This window comes from Helianthus annuus, chromosome 10, assembly GCF_002127325.2.
Source record: "Helianthus annuus cultivar XRQ/B chromosome 10, HanXRQr2.0-SUNRISE, whole genome shotgun sequence".
In the NCBI taxonomy this organism is placed as follows: Eukaryota; Viridiplantae; Streptophyta; class Magnoliopsida; order Asterales; family Asteraceae; genus Helianthus; species Helianthus annuus.
In genome coordinates, this window is record NC_035442.2 from 9,948,563 (window position 1) to 9,973,432 (window position 24,870).

Below are 24,870 nucleotides of genomic sequence, written 5' to 3' on the forward strand. Positions count from 1 at the left end.
GCATCCAACGAGGAAGGCGCGGGCGCAGGTCTGCGACTCGTCAGCCCTGACGGCCAAGAGCTTACATATGCCATCCGCCTCGATTTTAAAAGCACAAACAACGAGGCAGAATATGAAGCACTATTAGCCGGGCTACGTTTAGCAGTCAAAATCGGCGTGCAACATCTGGAAGCGCACGTCGATTCCTTGTTAGTTGCGGGCCAGGTACGCGGCGACTATGCCGCCAAAGGGGATATCATGATCCTCTACCTCGAGCAAGCCCTGCAGCTAAAATCCAAATTCGCTTCATTCAATATTCGACACATTAATCGAAGCGAAAACAAATCCGCGGATGCACTATCAAAGCTTGCATCCACCAGCTTCCAACACCTGGCAAAAGAGGTACGTATCGAGATTTTGCAAAATCCTTCGGTTCCTCTACGCCAGGTCAGTGTCATCCAATACGGAACAACGTCGTGGATGACACCAATTATCGCATACCTTCAGTCAGGTGTGACTCCCGAGAGCAAAACAGAGGCACGTAAGTTGCAATACAAAGCGTGCCACTATCAAATGGGAGACGGTATCTTATACCGAAAGTCATACCTCGGACCGCTCCTCCGATGCGTTAATCCACAAGATGCCACATACCTCATCTGAGAGATACATGAGGGCATATGTGGCATACATGCTGGACCACGCACGGTCGTGGCAAAAATCATGAATGCCGGGTATTACTGGCCCGGCATGCACCTGGACGCCGTCAAAGAATTACGCAAATGCATGGACTGCCAGCGCCATGCTCCAAAAACTTTGCGACCAAAGAACAATCTGGTCCCCGTCACTACTGCATGGCCTTTTCAAAAATGGGCAATCGACGTAGTGGGACCATTCCCGGACGCACCAGGCGCAGTTAAATTTATCATAGTGGCGGTTGATTACTTCACAAAATGGGTAGAGGCGAAACCACTCGCTTCCACCACTGCTATGATAACAAGAAAGTTCATTTGGGAGCACATCATCTGCCGTTTCGGTTTACCAATGTACATTGTTACCGACAACGGCACCAACTTCGCTGCCGACGAATTCCAAAAATGGCTAGAAGAGCTGAACATCAAACACATATTCTCGTCAGTCGCACACCCGCAAGGGAACGGCCAAGTCGAGAGTATAAATAAAGGCCTAGTCGAAGGAATCAAAGCACGATTGGGAACAGCCAGGCGTGGCTGGGTCGATGAACTCCCAAGCATCTTATGGGCTCACCGCACTAGCCCAAAAACAAGCAATGGGGAAACACCTTTCAGCCTCGTCTACGGGTCTGAAGCGGTGATACCCGCGGAAATGGGCCTCCCATCTCCTAGAATGTTGGCTATCGAAAAGCTAGACAACAACAGGGAACGTAGGATCGATTTGGACCTCCTAGAAGAAAGGCGCGAGAACGCCGCCATCAACGAGGCCAAATACAAATCCAAACTGGAAAACTATTACAACGCGCGAGTCCGCGTTTGTACTTTCAACCCAGGGGACTACGTCCTACGTGACAACGAGGCATCTAACGCCGAGCGCCCAGGAAAACTTGCCCCCAAGTGGGAAGGACCCTACCTCATCAGCGAGGTCTTAGGGAAGGGCGCATGCAGGTTACAAACACTAGAGGGCGAACCTATCGCCAGAACATGGAACGCACAACAGCTTAGACGCTGCTATATGTAAGCTATGTTCTTACACTCCCCATGTAACCTATCGGACCGCAGGTCATTTGCAAATAAATAAACAAGTCATTTCATACATTATTGTTTGTTTACTACTATTACAAATGCGTGTTTCCACTTCGCGGTATCCAAAAAACAGATTGGCAAAATCTTCATTTACGATACCTATACAAAGTGGTAGCCACACGCAACTATTGTAATAGGCCAACACAAGGCAAAAAAAGACTTAAGTGCTATCCAACCGGATACACATATTTCTTACCTAATACAATTCCTGAGCCCAGAAAGGCAAACAATGGAATTGACACATGCTCATACCGCAATAGTATAGAGTATACTCAACCCCATTCACAATGGGTAGAGACCCGCATACATACGTTTCAAACATACAAGAACTGACAATACTTGTATAATGGAACAAAACACCTTATATTCAAAAAATTAAGGCACCAACATGATGCTTACAAAGACTTACATAAGGTTTCCTATTCTATACAAGAGGACAGCAAAAAAGGGGCACACCGGCCAACCTAAACCCTATTTTGTACCACTGGTCCCCGCATCATCTCTAGCGTTACCAGCAGCGTCGTCCTCTTCCACATCCGGATACAGCATCCGCAAGCGGTCTACATAGTCCGCGGCATCCAAACAACTGTCCAATTCCTGTATACAGGCAAGGGACGTGTCATAGAAGGAGGCCTCGGCTGCTTTCAGGCGCGACTCGGTATCCACGCCACGGAACCCCGATCGCTCATCCGTATGACTACCCTTGGTAATCACGTTCAGATGACCAATGCAGCGGTTGTACCCTGCCTTAAAACCGGCATCCCGAGCGCGATCCAGGACCAGATTCAAACCAGCGGCAGTCTCAGGGGCATTCATAATAGCCTCGACAATCTGCAAATTCAAACCAGAACGTAAGTCCCATGTGTTAGTCTACAGAAAGCTAAAACACGAAGATACTTACGCGCGAAATACCGCATGACCGCATCCACTCACGGTCAGCCTCCAACTGATTAAGGGAGGACACCAAGGCATCCTTGGCCTCCACAGCGGAGTCAGCACGTTCCTCCGCAGCAGACACGCGGGCAGTAAGATCTGTAACCGCGACCTCCCGGGCTTGAACATCAGCCTATCAACAATAGCAAGCAGTTCACAAGGTAAACATTTACGAACCAGCGATGAAATATCAAGCACAGTTAAAGAGACATACCTGCAAGCTGGTAACGACTTGGTCTAAACGGAGGCGCTCCACATTTGCCTCCTCAAGGGCCTTCGCAGCACGAGCCCCGGCCTTTTTGGCCTCTTCAAGCGCCTTCAGGGCCTCGTCCTTCGCCTGCAGCGCTTTAGCCGATGCGGCCTCAGCCGCAGATTTTTCATTGCCCAAGGCAACATTTGCCGCCTTGGCGTTTGCTAGCTCCTGCCGAGTATGAAACAGAAGATTGTTCTGCTTAGCCCAAGATTCGTTCCACTTCTTGCGCTCGTTGGATGAAATTTCCTCCCAACGCTTACGCTCATCAGCAAGGAGTTTAGCAAGGGTACGCACCTGTTTCAGTTGGACAGTGGCAGCCCACTCAGAGGTCTGCTTCTGCTTCTCAAAAGCAGCTTTATCTTTTTCCAGCTGCTCTGCACCCGCACGAGCAGCTTGGACCAGCTTTTCCGTCTCTGCCCGCAGGCGGACAGCCTCTTCTTCACGGCGGCTCAGAACTTTATAGTCTTCCAACATGGCATTCGCCACAATGGAAGTCCCTACCAACATGGTCGAGAGCTGGTTTATACGCAGCTCCCGCGGTGCGGCACGAGCCCGCTCAACTTCAAAGGGGGTCCCCAGACCGCCCAAGATCTCCCTGCAGGCCGCAGGGTCGTTAGCAATATCATCCCCCTGCAATACAGTCCAGGGGGGTCGATGGTACACCGTACTGCGATCCTGGGAGTAGGTGCGGTAGTAATACTCCAATTCAGACTCCCCAGGCTGAATTGGAGGCCCGTCATACCCCGCACCACCGGCAGACGAGCTGGTACCCTTATCAACCGAAGACTTCTGCGGCCCAGCATCATGCTGCCGCGCTTCAGCGCCAGTTTTTTGCGGTTCAGCATCAGAATGTTGCTTCCCAGTAGCAGTGAACCGCACACTCAAATCGTCTCCCTCATTGGGAGAGATCAGATTGTTGGACGAGTCGACAGTATCAAATATCTGGGCCGCAGCATTCTCTGCGGTACCCTCATTCTGCACGGTTGACTCAGGTACCACCTTGACGGGAGGTGTCGACGGCACCTCCGTTGCACCCGCACCCGTGGCACGCGGGGGGGACTCCGGAGCATCGAAGATAGAAAAATCTTCATCTTGAGGCTCTGCAAAAAAGTCAAATAGCTATCAAAACTAGTTACACAACAGTTAAGACTAGATAGCCTACACTTACCAACGACAACCGCAGGTTTTTTCTGCGTCGGAGCAGACCTTTTGGTTACTAGTCTCCGACGTTTGGTTTCAACACCACCAGCAGCTTTCTGCTCTGGCCTCCTCTTCTCACCAATCACAGGGGGACCCGCAGCTGTCCCTCCCGCAGCCGCCTCTTCTGCCTGCTTCTTCGCAGCACCAGAACGTGACTCCGCGGCTGTACCCAAACCCTCAAGGGTATCAGATACTATCACATAATCCTTGTGTCGACGAAAAGAGGAATGAGAGATACCTGCTGCCTGCGGCACCAGATGAGGCACAGTAGTGACCTCCTTTATCTTCTTTTGGCGAAAGCGCACGCCCTTCGTCGTTTGCCTCTTAGGCACACCTTTCGCTTCGGGGTCCCCCAGGGCCCCAAGATCACCTGCATGGAATCAATACGTCAATAACACAACATGATCAACACAAGTAGCAAAGCTTCGATAGTATACCTTTGCCTACTGGCAACTCAACTGCCAGTGCAGCCTCAGTAGGCACCCGGAAGTTACTACGGATGATAGTATTGTGATCCTGTTCACCATCCGCACAAACTACGGTCTCAACCGTACCCTCGAAATCCGGAGCAAACATCCTCCATGCGGGAGCATCTTCTGATAGTAGACACAAAAGTCAGTAACGCACGTAAGGATAAAGAACGTAAACAAACAAAAAGTACGTACCACCGCTCTTTTCCCGCACCACGGGTTTCGAGTTCTTGCCCCTCCTCAACCTCATACGCAACAGCCATAGTTGCGTGTTGGTCAACTTCACAGACTCAATAGTCTGCAGCTGCGGGAACCACTGCACTGATTTCAAACTGGGCATCGCAATGGTCTCTGCTATGATCGTCTCGGTCACATTCCGAAACGTCATATCCACAGCAAGGGCAGCAGACTTGATATAGAAGAACTTCTTCTTCCACATCGTCATCCCCTTAGGGGGAGTCATCAGCTTTGGGCTACCATCTCGTTGACGAAACGAAAAGAAACCCATGGACACTGTCATCTGATAAAACCGTCGGAAATCTCCGACGGTAGGCTCTATGCCAAGAGCACGGAAGGTAAACTCAAAATTACGAATCCGAATCATCCCCAACGGACTCACTTGAGAAATGTGGACCTTGTACCACTCCAAGATATCCACAACAAACACCGTCAACGGTAATCGGAGGTTACAATCTCCGAAGAAATCGGACCACATGGTCACATAACCGGCCGGAGCGTCGGCACCAGTATCACCCTCTGATGGGTACCGAGCCCCATACTCAGAGGGCATTTGGACCTCAAGCATAAGGCGATCAAAGCTTTTCCTGGTCCACTTCAGCGCCGGTAATCCACTACCGGCAGCCCCATCTTCTTCTTCTTCGGCCACTAAAGGCCGTTCAGGGTTTTCACCCTCCACATTGTGTGGACTAGATGGTTCAGCCATCAAAAATATCAAAGAAACAGAAGATGGTGAACAGAAACACTAGAAACCTCACCGGAATTTCAGAAAGAATCGTCGGAGAAGACAGATGACAACTTTCTCTCAAACGGCAAATTTTTTGAATTTTCGACCAAGTGAGAGGAAACCACGAACGGTTTTCCCCTTATATACCCATCGCAATTAATGCGGAGGGAGAAAGCAATTCATCACGTTCAAAAAGAGCGTATCTTGCAACAACACGTGTCGAGCGCCGTTTTCGCTGACGGTTATCACGCGCGCGTGGCCGCCCACGCGCCTGACAAAGAAGACGTTTACACTCCCTGCTACAGTGCATTTAATGCCTCGGGCAGTGCAAATGTCCTTTCATTTCAGCACATGCAGAAACGTCTCACCAACTTCTACCAACTCACACGTGCGATCAAGCCACGTAGGCAAGAAAAAGCGACAACATTATCCAAAAAACATAAGCGGCATGCGGTTTTTCTGGTTTACCGCACCATAACCCATACCGCATGTCGTTTTTTTATATACCCTAAAAAATAGGTAGAAATATATCTATCTATACTATAAAGGGATATATTACCTTTTCCGCATCACTCACGAGCACACGTGGAATATGCGGAAGTGACACACACGAACCCATTCAGATGTGTCAGATGCTCAGAACCAGTGTTGTTCTTTGGACTGAACCGCATCTCAGGAACAGGCAAAGCGCATTGCCTTCATTCTCTTCAAGCTTCAAATCCCTCCTGTCCGGTTCACAACCACAGAGGGTGCATGAACAACTTCTTCAGCAAAAAGAAGGAACGGAATCTACGCGACCGCACATCAGCAGCCCTGACTCCTGAACCTTCAAGAGCTACATCCGTGCAACAAGCACACTTTGAGCGAAAATGGGACTGCAACATCGCAGACACCCATGAAGAGCTACAGACATAATCATAGCTTCCGCAGAGTGGTTGCTACGGTAGAGCAAAGCTCACTCCACATCACCGAACGAGGCTACCTCGTTGTAAACTCGGTATTGGAGCGTGAAGGAAAGTGGCTCCAGAAAGAACGCAGATACGTGCTCTAAACAAGCACTTATCAAGCAGCAAGTGTCCGAACAGCGGTAACAAGTCTGCCTATGACTTTGTTTACATGCCAACGGACCGCGGTAACAAGTCTGCTTAGGACTTTGTTTACCTACCAATGGACCGCATGGAATAAACAACGATGGGCATCCCCTTGCCTATGACCATGTTTATTTACCCATAGTTTAGATCCACATTGTTCGACCAAACACGGCCAACAATGACGCAACGAGGTAACCGCAAAGAACGTACGGTTACTTGAGAGCTATCAAGATGAACACGAACACCCCACAAAAAAGGGATGGTCATCTCATCATAGGATGCTGAACATAGAACTTGAGCAACGTTCTAACACAACATCCAAAACCTTCAAACCCGACCGCAAAGGTTGGTTTAAAAGCTTTTCTTTTCTTCTTCGTGCACCATTCTGGCAAATGGTTCGAAGAAGAAACCACCTCCAAGAGGTTCGAAACATGTGCAAACCTTCGAACCACCATCCTAGAGGTTGGTTCGAAGTTTGTGCAGCATTACTATGAAGGTCCCTAACAGGCCTTCAACACAACAACAGGTGGCAACCCACCTGATGACATGCAACGGCTGAGAATTTCGCATCAAGCGAAACTCCTTCACCGGTACGGAAGAGGCATAGCCGGATTTTTTACCAGATCACCAGTTTGATCTGGCCTAGAATTTTCTCCAGACTGCCAAACTACCTTCCTACACCATAAGTCCAGTACTCCTCCCACGTGCAACTTGCACAAGGTAGCAACACTAGACTGGGGGACTTGAAGGGGTATGGTCCCAAAACGACCATTACCCGCATCAAACAAACCCCTACCAGTAAGCAAACCGCACCCATGCGGTCACATCCTTCGAACCCATTCGGTCCGAAGATGAATAGCTTGACCTAAGTACGAAAGAAGATGAACATATCGATGCGGCTGACACCGCATCATATGGCCATTTTCGTCACGACAAGGGAAGCGAGCAAATAGTCTCCACATACGATGATGCGGCCAACACCGCATCTCGCGTATTTCTTGATCACAAGTAGGAGACGCGGTAACTTCAGACGTTACCGCATGCAGCGATACGGCTCGCACCGCATCCTGCATATCCAACAAGTGGACTGACACGCCATGCAAGTGGCTGACACCACGAGGCAAGTGGCGCCGGCGACAGTCCCCTGTCAGAGCTATTAAAGCAATGGGCTGACGTGGCGTAACCCCCACGGCCGGCGAGACTGACACACCTGCAACGGTGCAGCTCGTCGTCAGCCCATCCATCAATCTCCTCCTTCACTCCTCGGCTATAAATACCGACCCCAAACCAGGTTTGAGGTAGATCTCTTCACAACTCTCTCACTACTACTATCTTACTTTGCTTCCCAAGCAAACTACTGATTCTCACGCCGGAGAGTGGTAACAAGGAGCACCCCCCACCCCATCCTCCTTGTTACGAGTCACGGCTTGTTCCCTTGTGCAGGAGATCATCCACCGGTGACCCAGTCAGCGATCTCCGAGAGGAAGGGATTAACCCTTCATGACGAGACCAGTGTGTTAACCCTGCCCGGTTAACCATTGTTTCATCACCGAGCTTCGCTTATCGAGCTCGAGCCGGCTCGCTTGCCTAATCGAGCTTTCTGTTTATATATATTTTTTATTAATATATTAAACATATATTTATATAATAATAATTACCATTTATATAAATATAAAAAAATAAATAAATTATATGTATAATAATAAATATAATTAATATAAATTAATTAATAAATACTAAACGAGTCGAGCCCGAGCCGAGCTCGAGCTTGAAAAATTACCTTTGAGCCGAGCTCGAGCTCGAGCTTTCATATGTTAAACGAGCTCGAGCTCAAGGCTGGTCGAGCTCGGGCTCGACTCGACTCGTTTGCACCCCTACACCTCGGCAGGGGAGGAGCTTAGAGGAAGCCGGACCGGGCCTCGGCCCGTGCGGTTTTTTCGCCCAGTAGTGTTAAATTTCAGGTTTTCGAGAATTTTTTCAAATGTGTATTGGTTCGGCCCAGACCGATTTTATCTCCAAAAAACATCAGACCATGCTGAGTTTCAGGTCAAGATCTGCCACTGCACCTCGATAACAAAAAATAAAGCTGAGGTTTTGTGGGAAAATCAGATGATGTTACAAATGCTATGAGATATTTTATTTGTGATGATGTAATAGTCATTATAAAGACGGTGAGTCTAAAAATTCGGTTCCTAGCAATATTTTCATAATCATACTAGTCATCTTACTGGTTCAATGATCGAATGGTGAGAGTAGACTCAAGAGCCGAATGAATCCATAATTAATTTAAAAGTATGTTAAATTAAAATGCTATAAATAAGTAACAACTTTTAGTTTTGGTTGGTTGTATTATAGGCACTGTGAGTTTAAAAAAAAAACTTGATTTTTTACTTATAACCCAAAGGTTTTTACCTTTTGTAATTTTAACCCACTTAATTTGTTTTTTTTTTTTAATTTTAACTCAAAACTTTTCATTATTTGCAATTTAAACTCACAACTTTCTACTTTCAACTTTTGTCCCCTGTTCTTTTCATCTTTCGGAAATATTTCTTTTACGTTTCGTTCTAAATTTTTCGATTCAGTATCGCGTAACGTACATGTAGTTCAACGTTTTAATGTTTAATTCAAAAATTCGGGAGTTGACATGGCGCAACGTTCATTTGTGGTTCAACGTTTATACGTCTATTTTTCCTGTTTGACAGATTAGTCGCAACGCGCAAGTCCTAGGTCGAATCAGTGTTGATGGTCGCTGACGATGGTGTGACATTGGTACCATTTGGCATGGTTTACGCCCCGCCACAACGCGGGGTGTTTAATTCTAGTTTATATAATTTATAAACATGAATACTATATATTAATTTAGAAAAAAAAAATTCTAGTGACATCATATAACCAATAATCTATTTTTTTTTGAACGGCCAACAAACTCAATCCCGAGCACTTTCGGGGCACCCACTGGACAAACGGAGTACTCCGAGAGTAACCCGAGTCCACCACCAATTCCGGGGAAAACCCGGTAACCCACCCGCCCGTAGGCACGACAGTGAAATTACCGGTAAAACTCGTTTGGCTCAAGGATCCAACCCAGGTTTCCCTGGGTCTCCTATCATTGCCCACCAGTGCCTCACTCTGTACCAAGTGGGAGTCGAACTTGCATCTCTCAAGAGAAATGAAAGCGTTCCACCACTTGATCTAGAGATCATTGCCATATAACCAATAATCTATATTCTAGGCTTTAAGCTTGTGGGCTTCTGTCACTTTATGGCGGATTATGAGGAGCATTTATTTGACCACACCACAACTTGGAAACTCACACAATGATTCCCGCAGATAATCACGTCATATTTCACCACGTGTCATTCTCCTACAGGCCACCGACGCATTTCTCAGAACAAGTCATAAAAGTAACACCCCATACATAAAATACACCCCTCACGCTAACTTACGCTTCTTCTCCTTCATTCAAACACCCCCTATTTCTTCATTCCAATCATGCATTGTTAATGGTCAATTTTTATCCAAACGGCTTCATCAATGGAGAAAGCAGGTTACGTGTTTAAACAAACACGTATTTGTATAGTAGTGTTCACTTGCTCGGTATTTTGGATATGTTTATTCTACTTCCATTTTAATGGGTTCGAAACTAAAGCTTTCTGGATTATGAATCAATCCAGGGTTCCACCACCTGCAAAAGTTGTGAATCAAGGGGACACCAAAGCGGTTATTTCTCAAACCGAAAACGTGACAAGTGTGTCATCTTTCATGAAGACTATGATTTCTTCAGATAACAAGAGTGATCCTAGTGTGTCATCTTTCATGAAGACTATGATTTTTGCAAACAACAAGAGTGATCCTTGTGGTGGAAGATACATATATGTGTATGATCTTCCATCACGGTTTAATGATGATATGATGAAGGATTGTGGGAGTATTAACAAATGGTTTGATATGTGCAAGTTCACTACTAATTGTGGGCTTGGGCCGAAATTGAACAATACTGAAGTAGGTGTGTTTTCGGATGAAGGTTGGTTTGCCACTAATCAATTTACGGTTGATGTTATTTTCTACAATCGAATGAAACAGTACGAATGCTTGACGAATGATTCGTCGATAGCAGCCGCTGTTTTCGTCCCGTTTTACGCTGGTTTTGATGCTGCAAGATACCTTTGGGGGTATAATGTTTCGGTAAGAGACGCTGCGTCTCTTGATCTTGTTGATTGGTTGCAAAAGAGGGATGAATGGAAGGTTATGAATGGAAGAGATCATTTTCTTGTTGGTGGTAGGATTACTTGGGATTTTAGAAGATTAACCGATGAAGAAACCGATTGGGGGAACAAGTTCTTGTTCTTACCGGCTGCAAGAAACATGTCGGTTTTGTTAATCGAATCGAGCCCGTGGAACTCGAACGATTTTGCAATTCCGTACCCGACTTATTTCCATCCGTCGAAAGATTCGGATATTTTCGATTGGCAGGATCGGATGAGGAAGTTGGAGCGGAAGTATTTGTTTTGTTTCGCGGGTGCTCCTAGACCCGATAACCCTAAATCGATTCGGAGTCTTTTGATCGACCAGTGCAAGAATTCGAGTGTCGGGAAGCTTTTGGAATGCGGGTCCGATGAAAGTAAGTGTCATTCGCCGAGTAATGTGATGAAGATGTTTCAAAGTTCGGTTTTTTGTTTGCAACCACAAGGGGATTCGTATACACGAAGATCGGCTTTTGATTCGATCTTGGCGGGTTGTATACCCGTGTTTTTTCATCCGGGTTCGTTTTACACACAATACACTTGGCATTTACCAAAAAATTATACAAAATACTCGGTTTTCATCCCCGAGGATGATATTCGAAGGAATATAAGTATCGAACAACGCCTTAGCAAAATTGATCCTAACAAGATCAATGAGATGAGGGATGAGGTTATAAACTTGATCCCGAGGTTGATTTATGCGGATCCGCGATCCAAACTGGAGACATCGAAAGATGCATTTGATGTATCCGTGGACGCGATTATTCGCAAGGTGACAAAACTGAGACAAGACATGATTGACGGGCGTACGGATGATGATTTTATTGAAGAACTTAGTTGGAAATACGCGTTGTTAGAAGAAGGGGAGTATATTGGCGTTCACGAATGGGACCCGTTTTTCGCTAAACAAAAACCGGACAATGGAAACTCAAAATAGGTCGTGTTTTCTAGAGATACAACAAAGAATTCTTAGATGATTGTGTTTACTTGATGTATGAAGCAAAGTTGTTACTATTTTTCAATTTTTTTTATATAAAAAAGGAATTATTATAAGGTAAAGATTATAGATACGTAAAGGTGTACGATAGAATCTTGATCATGTGGTCTATGTCAAAAATTCTTCCAACATATGGGATAAAAAAAGGAAAGTGAAGTGTGACAGTGCATCTAAGTTAGATTTCCTATTGTACTTTGATATGGCACATGGTCATGGAAATGTAAAGAGCAGTACAATAATTGCAAGGGCTTTTTGATGTCGGATTTAGGAATTTTTGTTGCTAAACTGAAATGAGTTTGGTAGAAACGAGTCTGGTTTAAATGGTCGGACAAAAACAATCACACTAAATTTTATTAAAAGTGATATTTTGTTTTAGAAATTTAAACATTTTTAACAACAAAGTTGCACACTTCTATTAAAACCGGACCGAAACGGTCTGTTAAATGTAAAAAAAAAAAAAGACGGATCAGACATGCTCATATGTCTCATTTGTTTTGGTAGGTTTCCCCAATTGGAATGGTCAATTGGTAAATGTAAAGTCTTTAAACACCTTTGACGGAAGAGGTCTTGGTTTTAAGTCCCATAGGCAATGGAATAAAGAAATTTACCGTTAAAAAAAAGTAATAATAAAAACATAAATTATATCATTTTGGCCGTCCCAAACAAAATCATAATAAATTTATGTACTTTAATCTTATTAATAATAAATTTCTTGGCTCCACCAAGGTCGATATGCACGTCCTCATAATCTCATCCTCTCATCTTTCTTTTGATCCCACACAAATCAATTCTAATACCGAAAACCTCAACTCACCAACTGTGATATATAAAACGGCAGCTTTCTAACTGTATAAGGCCAGGCGGGGCGGTCTGTGATGGACGCCCGGCCACGCGTTATAAAACCACGAACACCGCCGCCTCCCCATCTATCACTCGTTAAAAAAATAACGAGTTGAAAGCATAACGCGTGAAACTTCAATTATCAATTGTTTGCATGTTTGACACCTGTCCTGTTGACCAACTTCACCAATTGTTCTGCAGGATTGAAGTTGGCTTTTTTTGACAAGTGTTGACCCACTGCATTTTTGTGAGAGTAAATATTTTTAAAATTTGGGAGTGATAGAATTCTATCACTAGTGATACCACCCCCCCTACATTTCTATCGCTAGTGGTTAAAGATAAAAGTGAAATACTATATTATATTTGAATTGCTTTTCTGTGTATTTACAAGAGAAAGATACAACAGCCTTATATAGGCAATACAATAAAAGGAGACAGCAACTTTACAGGAGTGAATTATGCTCCTATGTAGAATACAATATTATTGGTAATACATTCCATTTTATTTTCCTTGATTTACGTCTTGCCTTATACGCCCCCGCAAGATGGAGGATCCGTTGGATACGCCAATCTTGGATCGGTTTCGTAGAAATGGTGCGCGAGACAACGGTTTGGTGAGCATGTCAGCAAGTTGGTCTTGAGAGCTAATGTGCAAGACGCGTAGACAACCGGCCGTGACTTGTTCCCTGACAAAGTGATAATCCAGTGCAACGTGTTTCATGCGGGAGTGATAAACCGGGTTTGCACAAAGGTAGGTGGCACCGGTGTTATCACAAAATAAGGTGGGAGGCACTGTGTGTTTGATCCCAAGTTCAACAAGTAGATTCTTGAGCCACGCAACTTCTGCAGCGGCATTTGCAATGGCTTTATACTCAGCCTCGGTAGAGGAGCGGGAGACAGTTTTTTGTTTTGATGACCGCCATGAGATGAGGTTGGATCCAAGGTATAGTAAGTAGGCGGTAGTGGATCGTCCCCCATCGTGTATGCCCCCCCAGTCGGAATCGGAGAAGGCTTTTAAGTCTAGTGGGGAGTGGCGATTTAAGAACAAACCATAGTGCACCGTTCCTTTTAAATATCTGAGGACCCTTTTGAGAGCTTGCCAGTGTGACTGCTTTGGAGAATGCATGAATTGGGAGAGTTTATTAACAGCAAAGGAGATGTCAGGTCGGGTGAAAGCAAGATACTGAAGGGTACCAACAAGTTAGCGGTATGGAGTGGGGTCAACGGCGGGCGAGGTGTCGGTGGACGTGAGAGGTTCAGAGGTGCTAAGGGGTGTGAGTACTTCCTTGGCACCGTCCATTTTGTAGGTGGTGAGAATATCTTGGATGTGTCTGTGTTGGGAAAGGAATAGGCCATGAGGAGTGGGAATGACCTCAATGCCTAAGAAATGATGAAGTGGACCAAGGTCTTTGATAGAAAACTTGTGTCCAAGAGCTTGAACAAAAGCGTCCAAGAACGAGTTGGTATTGCCGGTGAGAACAATGTCATCAACGTAGACCAGTAAGTAGGCAATGGTACCGTTTTGATTGTAGACAAAGAGGGAGGCGTCGGATAGACATTTTTTAAAGCCAAAGTTGTGAAGAAAGGTGGTGAGTTCGGTGTACCAGGCCCGTGGGGCCTGTTTGAGACCATATAGGGATTTCTTTAGTTTGCAAATGTGAGTAGGAAGGTCTGGATTTGCAAAGCCGGGTGGTTGGACCATATACACATCTTCATGTAAGGTTCCATGAAGAAATGCGTTGTTGACATCTAGTTGGCGTAAGGACCACCCACGAGAGAGAGCAATGGAAATAACCGTACGAATGGTGACAGGTTTCGTCACCGGACTGAAGGTATCAAAATAGTCCTTGCCGTACTGTTGATGAAATCCTTTAGCAACTAGGCGTGCTTTATATTTGTCGATTGTGCCATCAGGGTTTCGTTTGATTCGGAATACCCACTTACAACCGATCGGGTTTTGGGTAGTGTGTGGAACAAGCTCCCACGTTTGGTTTTGGAGGAGAGCATTGTATTCAAGGTCCATTGCTTGTCGCCAGGTTGGGTCCTTCATGGCTTGGGTGTGGGTGGAGGGTTCGATGGAGTTGGGAAGCGGGTGAAGCGTTGTGGTATTGACAAAGTTTGGATTATAATACTTGGGATTTGGTTTGGGTTGACGGCGGGTAGTGGTTGGTGGAGGTGGAGGTGTATCTTGTTCGGTAGCGGAGGAGGTGGTTGTAGGTGATGGTTCGGTGTGAGTGGTGGGATCAGTGGAGATGGTTGTTGACGGTGGGGGAGGAGGGTCTGGATGTGGTTCAACTTGGGGTGGGGGGTGATGACAGGGGAATTAGGGGCAGGTGAAGCGAAGGTGGTGGAGACTGGTGTCTCGGCTGGGAGGCTAGGGGCCATAGCTTGGGAGGCTGTGGGTTCGGCTGGAGATCGTGGTCTCGGCTGGATGCGGGAAGGTGGTGGAGATGATGGGGTGGAATTGGTTGTAGAATGAGATGAGTTGGAAAGAAATGACTCGAAGGACACATGAGGTACAGGGATAGTTTTTGTGTCGGAAGGAAAGATGTGTTGAATGAATTCAACATGGCGAGAGTGGTAGAGTTTATTTGTGGCTGGATCAAAGCATTTGTAAGCTGACTTTGAGGAAGAATACCCGAGAAAGATGTAGGATTTAGACCGTGACTGTAACTTGGATGTGGTGTAGGGTCGGAGCCAAGGATAACAAAGGCAACCAAAGGGTTTGAGCTTGGAATATGATGGTGGGGTGTTGAATAACATGTCATAGGGTGATTTGTTTTTAAGGATGGATGTAGGCAAGCGATTTATGAGGTAAGTGGCGGTTTGAAAGGCATGAGACCAAAAATGTTGTGGGAGTTGAGCATGGTGCAGTAGAGCAAGACCGGTTTCAACGACATGGCGATGACGCCGTTCGGCGACACCGTTTTGTTCCGGCGTGTGGGGTGGTGTGGTATAGTGAGAGATGCCTTGAGAGGTGAGGTAGGGTGAGAGACCTATATATTCACCTCCATTGTCGGTGAATAGAGCAACGATGGGCGTTTTTAAAAAATTTTCAGTTAAAGATTTAAACTGAGGAAAAAGAGTAGCCACATCGGATTTACGTTTGATTGGGTATAACCAAATGTATTTGGAGTAATAGTCCACAAAAATGACATAGTACTTGAATCCGTCAATGGATGTTTTAACGGGTCCCCACACATCTGAGTAAATGAGTTCCAATGGCTTGTTAGCGATAAAAGAGTTTCGGCCAAAAGGAAGTTTGTGACTTTTATTTAAAGAACATGATTGACAATGAAACGACTCATTGGTCACCTTATTACATGAAAGTCCTATTCTAGAAAGTAGAGACTTTAATACTTGAAGAGATGGATGTCCAAGTATGTGGTGCCACTTGAGTAGGGATCCTGTTGTAGTGGAGTTGGCTTGAGGTGACGAGAAGAATGGTCCGTAGTAAACATCATTGACGTTCACCCCCCGCATGAGATGCGCCCCCGTGCGTAGATCCTTGACCAAGAAATGGTATGGAAAGAATTCAACAGAAACACGATTAGTTCGACAAACTTTTGCAACAGAAATAAGGTTGTTACGCATATGAGGAGCAATCAAAACATTAGTTAAAAGAAGTGGACGTGAGTTTGTGGGTATGGTGGTTTGACCGATATGAGTGATAGGAAGAGTTGTACCGTCTCCTAGAAGAATCTCATCAGGGCCTCCATATTCAGACAGGACTGGAAATGCATTATGGTTGTTTGCAGTGTTGTTGGTTGCACCAGTGTCCCACATCCAAGGATGGTTAGGAGTTGAGCTAGTTGAAGAGGTGTTGACCGTTGGATTCGACGGAGCAGCCGAAGCAATTTTGATGTGGTTTTCTTGTAAAAATCTTGCTAACTTCCTGCATTCTTTTGTCTCGTGACCTGGAATGTTACAATAAGAGCAAAAAAGAGGTTCCTGTTAGTACGACTGTGGTTGGTATATGACCCACGGTTGGATCTGGGCCCAGAGTTGTTGGGCCTGCTAGTAGTCCGAAAATCATTGCTGGGCCTTGAATAGTTGGGCCGTGAGTTGTGTTGACGCTGGGTATTATTCACAGTAGTAATTAGGGCAGGAGGTTGGGACTCTTTCAAGGTTCTTTCATGATCAACTAGCTTTTCATATAGGTCATGGAAGGAGATGGAGGTGTCTCGCATCTTAAGAGCAGCAACAATTTCCTTGTAATCGTCGCCCAGATGGGTTGTTATGTGAACAACAAGATCATCGTCATCGACTGGTTTCTGTGCAAGGGCGAGTTCGTCCGCAATCGCCTTCATCTCATGGAGATATTCAGCAATTGGTTTGGTTCCCTTGGGGTTTGTGGCGAGTTTGGATCTGAGAGAGATAATACGGGACCGAGACACACTAGCGTAGCTGTCAGTCAGGCGGCTGAACAACTGATAAGATGTCTCAGCTGATGATGCAATCGGTTGAATGGTGGGCGAGCAGCTTCCGAGGAGGGCGCCAAGGAGGATTTGATCTTGCCGGAACCACAACCGGTAAGCCGGGTTATCTTTTCCGTCAAGTTTTTTTGGTGGTGGTTCGGTGAGACCGTCGACATACTGTTCTAGTTCAAGGCCGGTAAGCGTGGAGAGGACTTGTTTTCTCCAAGATAGGAAGTTGTCAGAAGTGAGTTGGATGGGGAAGTGGGTATGTGTTGAGAGGGTAATAATAGTGGTAGCAGGGTTGGCCATGGAGGTTGACTGAGAAAGGAAGGAAAGGACAAAGTAGGGTTGGATCGGGCTCAGAGGAGCAGGAAAGCTCTGATACCATAAAGATAAAAGTGAAATACTATATTATATTTGAATTGCTTTTCTGTGTATTTACAAGAGAAAGATACAACAGCCTTATATAGGCAATACAATAAAAGGAGACAGCAACTTTACAGGAGTGAATTATGCTCCTATGTAGAATACAATATTATATTATTATTGGTAATACATTCCATTTTTTTTCCTTGATTTACGTCTTGCCTTATAGTGGTAGAATATTGAGTGATAACATGGCATGAGTTGATTGGTGCTTGATAGTGATAGAAATGTATCACTAGCCACCACCCCTCCTCCCCTAATAGTCTTTCTTTTCTCCACTATAGTTGGTTTGCACGAAGTATACATGTTTATGCGGTTATCACGTTTTCTACATAAGCTTGAGTCCATTCTTTTGTTCAAATCTAGTTTTACCACCCTTTTTTCACTCAAAACAATTTTTATATATTGTTTATACCATATGATGGAAAGTTTTATTCTATTTGATTTGGGTATATTATTGGCATATGTTTTTATAAAAACGAAAGGTTTTTCGTAAGGTGTTGCATTGTGTGACACACAATCAGGGGCGGATGTACCATATGAGAAGGGGTAGCCTCCGCTACCCCTTGGCGCTCCGGCAGTAGTGTAAATTTTGGAAAAATTTGACATTTTTTTTAACGTTTTTTAGATTTCATTACCCCTTTCTTTTAAGACGTTAACCCTATGAAGGTTTTCTAGATCCGCCACTGCACACAATGTGTTCGGACCCATTAACATGATGCGTCTAACAATTTATACAATGTGTATGTATGTCCATTTCTGTAAATCTGAAATGGGTTTTGATTACGCATTACATGTGCGTCTACCTTATTTACATGGTGCGAAATGTAATGTGTGTTTGAAATCTATGTCCATAATTAGTAGACACAATCACCCAAATGGTCTTCACTCTTCTCCCATAAAAGCATGTACATATGCTAATCACCTCATCATATCTTCTTTAGAGAAAGCTCTATCCAAACATAAGTCGTTAAATGTCCGTAATCCATTCCATATGCATAAGCCTCCATCAAATCCAAACACAAACACCCCGTTAATATACGTGTCATTAAGACTATTTGTAATGGTTTAATTTGTTTTTAATGTCACGTTATAAAGTGAGTGTCAAATCATTGTCACATAGTCATGAGCTCTCACTTATTTTTTTAAACATTTAGACCATCCGTAGTGGGGCGAGTTTCAGGCGTTTTTTGCCTAATCCACGCCCACATATGGCCCACTGGGCTTTTTTTGACAAAAATTGGTTTTGCCGTTTTATTTTCAACGCCTTGGTTCATTACTTTTTGCCAATCACCCTTGATCTTCTTTTTCTTTGTCCAATAAGATTTTTTGAGGCTTTTTTAATTTAATTTTATTACACCTCTTTTAACATAATGCCCCACATCCCCACTAAAACGCCCCATAATACCCCATTGCTGACTGGGCTGACACATGACGCAAAACGCCCAAGGGTAGGGGCATTACCACTACACATGGCCTTAGTATGTAATGATTTCCATAGTTTTCGCTACCCATTAATTAAAATAATATATAAATCTAATATATTAAAAAAAGAAACAAAGCATGTGATTGGTTGATTTACATGGAGCCACTAGTCTTCCCTCACTCACGCCCTAGCTAGTTCACAGAATCCCCCCTTAGTTGGGTCTCACCTTCTGTTTTTTTCGTTTCGATGTGTAATTTTACCGAAAATTATATATGTATTGAATCCGACACCTATTTATTTTTTCTTTAAAACTTTCACTCCTTGTGTGCAATGTTTCATGCCTTTTAATTTAATCTCTTTAAAACTTTCACTCCTTGTGTGCAATGTTTCATGCCTTTTTGCTTTCCATGTCATGAGTGCACTAACCCATTACACATGCCTAAACAAATAAAAATAAGCTAATTGGGCTTTTCAATTGGAATTCAAATATACGCCCAATTTTGACTATTAAAAAGTCAAACAAAAACAAATAAATCGTAACACATGACCTCAAGCTGTCGGCTGTTATACCTTCCTTCCTTCCGGTGATTCACTTCTGCGTTCAAAAGTCAAAATCATTGACTTAAAATTCACCCTTTTCGGCCATTAACAACGACTCGCTCAACTCACGAGTCTCTCATGTCGGAACTTGACTCATCTTCCTCTGAATTTTCCAACCTACATTTCGTGATTCACAGGCTACCCAATTAAATCCCAACTGTTAAATTTCAATATATAGTGCCTCAAATCACCGATTTGTATTCAAGGAAGGTGTTATTTCATGTGGGGTTTTTGTTATTTGTATGAAAGTTTCAACCTTTTTCAGTTTTTGAGATCATAATTGCTGTTCAAAGTTTCAACCTTTGAAAAAACATACCTCTGAAAACAACCAATCGCAATCCAATTTAATCTTGGTGTTGAATTTGATTATTTGAGTGTAACTTGTCCCCAATAATTCAATTGTATTTATTGGAGTTGTGGATTGATGTGGGCTTTTATCTTGTTCAAGTTCATCAATTTTGGGTTTTGAAAGTCTTGAAAGATCAAGTTTTTTTTGCCCTAAAAGTTGTTCAAGTTCATCAATTTTGGGTTTTGAAAGTCTTGAAAGAACAAGTTTTTTTTGCCCTAAAAGATTTGGTTTTGTGAATCTTGAAAATGGGGGGTTTAGCAATTAGGGATGAAGGGGGGATTGCTCAAAGTTTGTGGAAGAAATCGACAAACGAAGCGATTTTCGCTGTTTATACGCCTTATATACTGTCATTAGCATCTGGGAAGTTGGATTCTGGGTCTTTTCTTCATTGTATTTTTCAGGATCTTCGGTTTCTTGAAGCGTCCGCTGAGGCGTAAGTTGTTGGTTTATTGATTAATTGATCAATCTTGTTGTTGCACTACATGTATGCATCTGATTGGTTGAAATTTGTTGGATTTTAGGTTTGAAATGGCAGAAGAATTCTCGGATGATGACGACGACAAGGCTGTAATTCGAAAGATTAGAAAACGCGTGTTGAAGAAGATGACTATGTTTCGATCGATCGTCCAAGTAGGCGCAAAAGTTTCGAATTTCATCGTATAATTTGTATCTAATCAGAACTGTGAGTTTGATTAGTGCTTAATTAATCATACAGGAATGGGGATTTGAGCTTCCAGCAGGGAACATATCGGACCGTGCGATGATCAAATACACAGATTTCTTGCTGGCTGCAGCCTCCGGAGAATCGGTAAGAGAAAAGTTTCCCGGGAAATTCGCAACCCCGTTTGAGAAAACTAAGCTTTCGGCATACGCGCTTGCTGCAATGGCACCTTCCATGAGGCTTCAATCGTTTCTAAGTAAGGAGATACAAGCGGTTCTTGAACCCGATGAAGACAATCATCTTTACAAAAAGTGGATCGATAGCTGTGCTTCTCAGAAATTTGAGGTTTGTATGATTATTCATATGTTCATGATACTTAGCATTTAGTAACCGTCGTTGATTAGAGGTAGCAAGATGAGTGGGTCGGATGGATCGGGTAACAGGTCAAAACAGGTTCAAGTTGAAACACTCCCGTTTTGACTATAGGTCGGATTGGGTTGACCTGTAAACACTTTTTGTCCAATTTTTATTATTTTGTATAAATAGTTAATTTTGACTATGGTTTCGATTTTGTAACACCTTTGAGTATTAAGGCTATCTGCCGTTAGTTTTTCTGCTAAATCGGTGTGAAATGACTAAAATACCCTTATATAATTTTCTGTTAGTACTCAAAGGTGTTACCTTCAATAAACCACAAGGACTATCTGTGTAATTAATCCAAAAAAAATATAAAAACTTACTATATTTGTAAAAAAATATCATAAAATATGCTACATAAAAATATTTAATAACTATATTCCTAAAATTAATATACATACAATTACCAAAAACTATACTATCAAAACACTAATCCAAGTATTTGAATAAGACGAATTAGGAAGTTGTATGGATTAAAACTAGACTTTGGGTGTCTTTCAACATGTTCTACCCGTTTGACCCGCTCCGTATAAGCTATTTTTTAATTTGACCCGTTTGAATAAATCACGACTCAATTCAACCCATTCATAAGTAAATAGGTCAAAATTGCCACCTGTAAATTCTTATATCGTTAATCAATCAACTCGACTTGTATCTTATGCTATATTTCATCCAATTTTAGGATTCTGCGTCCCAAATTGAAGAACTTTTAGACAAGTTGACCGTATGTTTGACCGGTGAAGAGCTTCAGTTTGTAGAAACAATCTATCACAAAGCAATGAAGCTTCAAGTAGATTTTTTCTCGGCACAACCAATTATCCAAAACACCGTTGTCCCCTTGTATCAAGCTCGCGGAAATGACGACCACAATGTTTTGATATGTAGTGGTTACGACATGACGTGTAGCGCTGTTGATTCAGGTGCACTTCTTGCTGACGTGGCAATTATAAAATCATCAAAAACCGTAAAGTCGAACGGATATGAATCCGGTGGTGATGAAACTTCTTTAGATAATCTTCGGGATATTTGGAGCGGTCTTCATCGTCAGTATGTTGAAGAATATGAACAGTGTATCGACAATATCATGCTTAGTGAAAAAGGTATCATGTATTTTAAATAATATTATGGGCGACTTTTACGTGGTATTTAATAATATTTTAAAATCCTAAATTTTGTTTATTTTTTTATCGGGCAGTCGCTGAATTCGACTTTGAAAGCCTGTGTAACGCACTTGCGCAGTTATCAGATATAGAAAATGCGGCGAATTTACGAGTGGATAACTCTGGTGTATTGAAAGGATTGCATATGGATGATGACATCAAATGGGCTGCCGAACACTTGATTTTTCAAGATGGGTGTCTTGAATTCTTTAGAGAAATTGAAAAACGCGAAAACGTTGCGATTGATGCTCATATACTTTCGTATTGTTGGTCTGGTGATCTCATTAGGTCCGCCTTCAACTCAGGTGTGTGTTTTCTCTTATGTTTATATTGAAAAGATTTATCTCAACATGTAGAGTAAATTACGTTTTTGGCCCCTGTGGTTATATCACTTTTACTATATTAGCCTAAAATAAGAATTTTTAACATATCTGCCCCCATGGTCTCTATAACTAACTATTTTGGCCCCTAAGTCTACCATTTTGGCCCCCATGATCTCTAGACTTAAGGGCCAAAATGGTTAGTTATAGAGACCATGGGGGCAGATATGTTAAAAATTCTTATTTTGGGCTAATATAGTAAAAGTGATATAACCACAGGGGCCAAAAACGTAATTTACTCCAACATGTACTAATGTGTTAGTTTTGATACAAAAACAATATTCGTGAAATAATAAAATCTAGAGTAAAATGTTGTTTTCGTCCTTGGGTTTGGCCACTTTTGCGACTTTCGTCCAAATGTTTGTTTTTCCGCATCTGGATCCAAAAGGTTTGAAATCTTGCCATTTTTCATCCGAATTGTTAACTCCGTCCATCTTCTAATGTTAAGTCAAGGGTATATTCTTCCTTTTAGACATTGTTTATTAAAATTAAAAAAGACGGGAACCAAGGGGGACGAGGAGAAAGTCAAAATAAGTGGATCTTTATTTCTTATAGTGTTTTTTATTTTAATAAAAATGCCAAAAGACAGAAATGCCCCTCATTTAACGGAGAAAAAGGGATGGAGTTAACGAGTCGGATGAAAATGGCAAGATTTCAAACTTTTTGGAGATGCGAAAAACAAACCTTTGGACGAAAGTCGCAAAAGTGGCCAAACCTAAGGGACGAAAATGACATTTTACTCTAAAATCTAAATCTTTAGATGATACGATTTAGAGGAGCTCTGTGTCATTGTAATAAGACTTTTAGCCGCTTTCAATATGTTTGATTCGTTCCCCTTATGAACAGGGGCGTAGTATTTAAGGGGCCGGGAGGGGTGGCCGACCCCCCGAACTTTTCGCTCGGTAGTGTTGTACATATAGTTTCCGTATAGAAATTTTTGGGTATATACGTTTTCGACCCCCGGTTCTAGAGAATTTTTTTGGGTATATACGTTTTCGACCCCCCCGCCGAAAACTTCAAGCTTCGCCACTGCTTATGAATAAATGTTTTATTTGACCCATTGAAGATAAAAACACAACCCAAATCGACCCTTTCATAAATTAATGGATCAAACTTTCCACATCTATTAAAATATAATAAATGATTTACTTCTTTTTTATAAAATAGGAGATTCAAGATTTCCCAATGTGCACTCAAACGAGTTACTCTTCAGTGAATCAATATCAACCGGTGAAATCTTGAAAAAAGTTCAATCGCCCATCGAAAAGCTTCAAACGTTCAACAATATCTGCAACAACTCAAACAACAACGGCCCAAACATATCGGTTTACATTGGCGGTTCAGTCGAAGATCTGCTTTGTCTTTTGAAAGCAGATATCGGGATCGTTATTTCTCCAAGTGCTAATATTAAAAAACTTGGAGGTTTGTTCGGTTTTTCATTCGTCCCATTATTTTCCGGTTTAGTGAAAAAACAAATAGAGTTAATCGAAGACGGTTCTCCTTGTTGGAAGGGTCTTTCAGGTACCCTTTACACAGTTTCAAGTTGGGCTGAGATTCATGCTTTCATTTTGGGTGTATAATTGAGACCCATAAATAAAATAAAAAATAAAAATTTAAAAATAAATACATATAAAGAAAGAAGTGTATATTTTTACAATGGAGAGTAACAGTGAGTGGTAATTTATAGGGTTTGTAGCCAGATTATTAGTAATGGCTAAGGCTTGAGCCTTGAATATTTTAAGAGGGTCGTCCGCCGCCCTTGTTGTACTCTTGGGGTTTTTTTTTTTTTTTTTTTTTTTTTTAAGGTTTTGGGGTTTCGGGTTTGGGGATTTGAGTGTAATTTTAACAATGATGGGGTGAATTTTATGGATTGTAATTTGTAAGTGGTTTCTTGAATTGTATAAATATTGTTTGTTCTATGCAATGTGCTAAGGATCCATTTTTATTAAGTTGTTTGCTTCTTTAGTATCTCTTACCCTTTTATAGGTTTTCACATTTGCATATATGTTGATTTATATTTTGTAAGCGTCCATGTTACGGAAAACTCACTAGATTCCATCAATACCCTGCTAACCAGTGGGAGAGGGATCATGTAGAGCATAGCTTACATTGATACATAATAGCAGTCACTATAGTGAATAGTGTAGCGTATAGGTTGAAGCTACTGGGTATGTAGCGATAAATAGCGGGATTTAAGGTTTTTTTTTTTTTAATACAAATAGGGATTAAATATAACTATAAAATAGCTGAATTTTAGGTTTTTGTTAAATATACATGTATAATAGCG

The 24,870-nt window shown here is 42.8% G+C and overlaps 2 protein-coding genes across 2 annotated transcripts; both read left to right on the forward strand.

The window, feature by feature from the left end:
* Positions 1 to 10,010: 10,010 nt before the first annotated feature.
* LOC110883948 (xyloglucan galactosyltransferase KATAMARI1 homolog) lies at positions 10,011 to 11,968 on the forward strand. Its single transcript, XM_022131612.2, has one exon. It carries the CDS (start codon positions 10,200 to 10,202, stop codon positions 11,844 to 11,846), a length of 1,647 nt encoding a protein of 548 aa, XP_021987304.1. The 5' UTR covers positions 10,011 to 10,199; the 3' UTR covers positions 11,847 to 11,968.
* Positions 11,969 to 19,589: 7,621 nt separating this feature from the next.
* On the forward strand, positions 19,590 to 24,532 carry LOC110883947 (bifunctional TH2 protein, mitochondrial). The gene is made up of 7 exons (XM_035979087.1): positions 19,590 to 20,104; positions 20,170 to 20,398; positions 20,487 to 20,595; positions 20,681 to 20,971; positions 21,726 to 22,143; positions 22,239 to 22,508; positions 23,751 to 24,532. The coding sequence occupies exons 2-7, from the start codon at positions 20,211 to 20,213 to the stop codon at positions 24,161 to 24,163; spliced, it is 1,689 nt and encodes a 562-aa protein (XP_035834980.1). The 5' UTR covers positions 19,590 to 20,104; positions 20,170 to 20,210; the 3' UTR covers positions 24,164 to 24,532.
* The last annotated feature ends 338 nt before the right edge of the window (positions 24,533 to 24,870 follow it).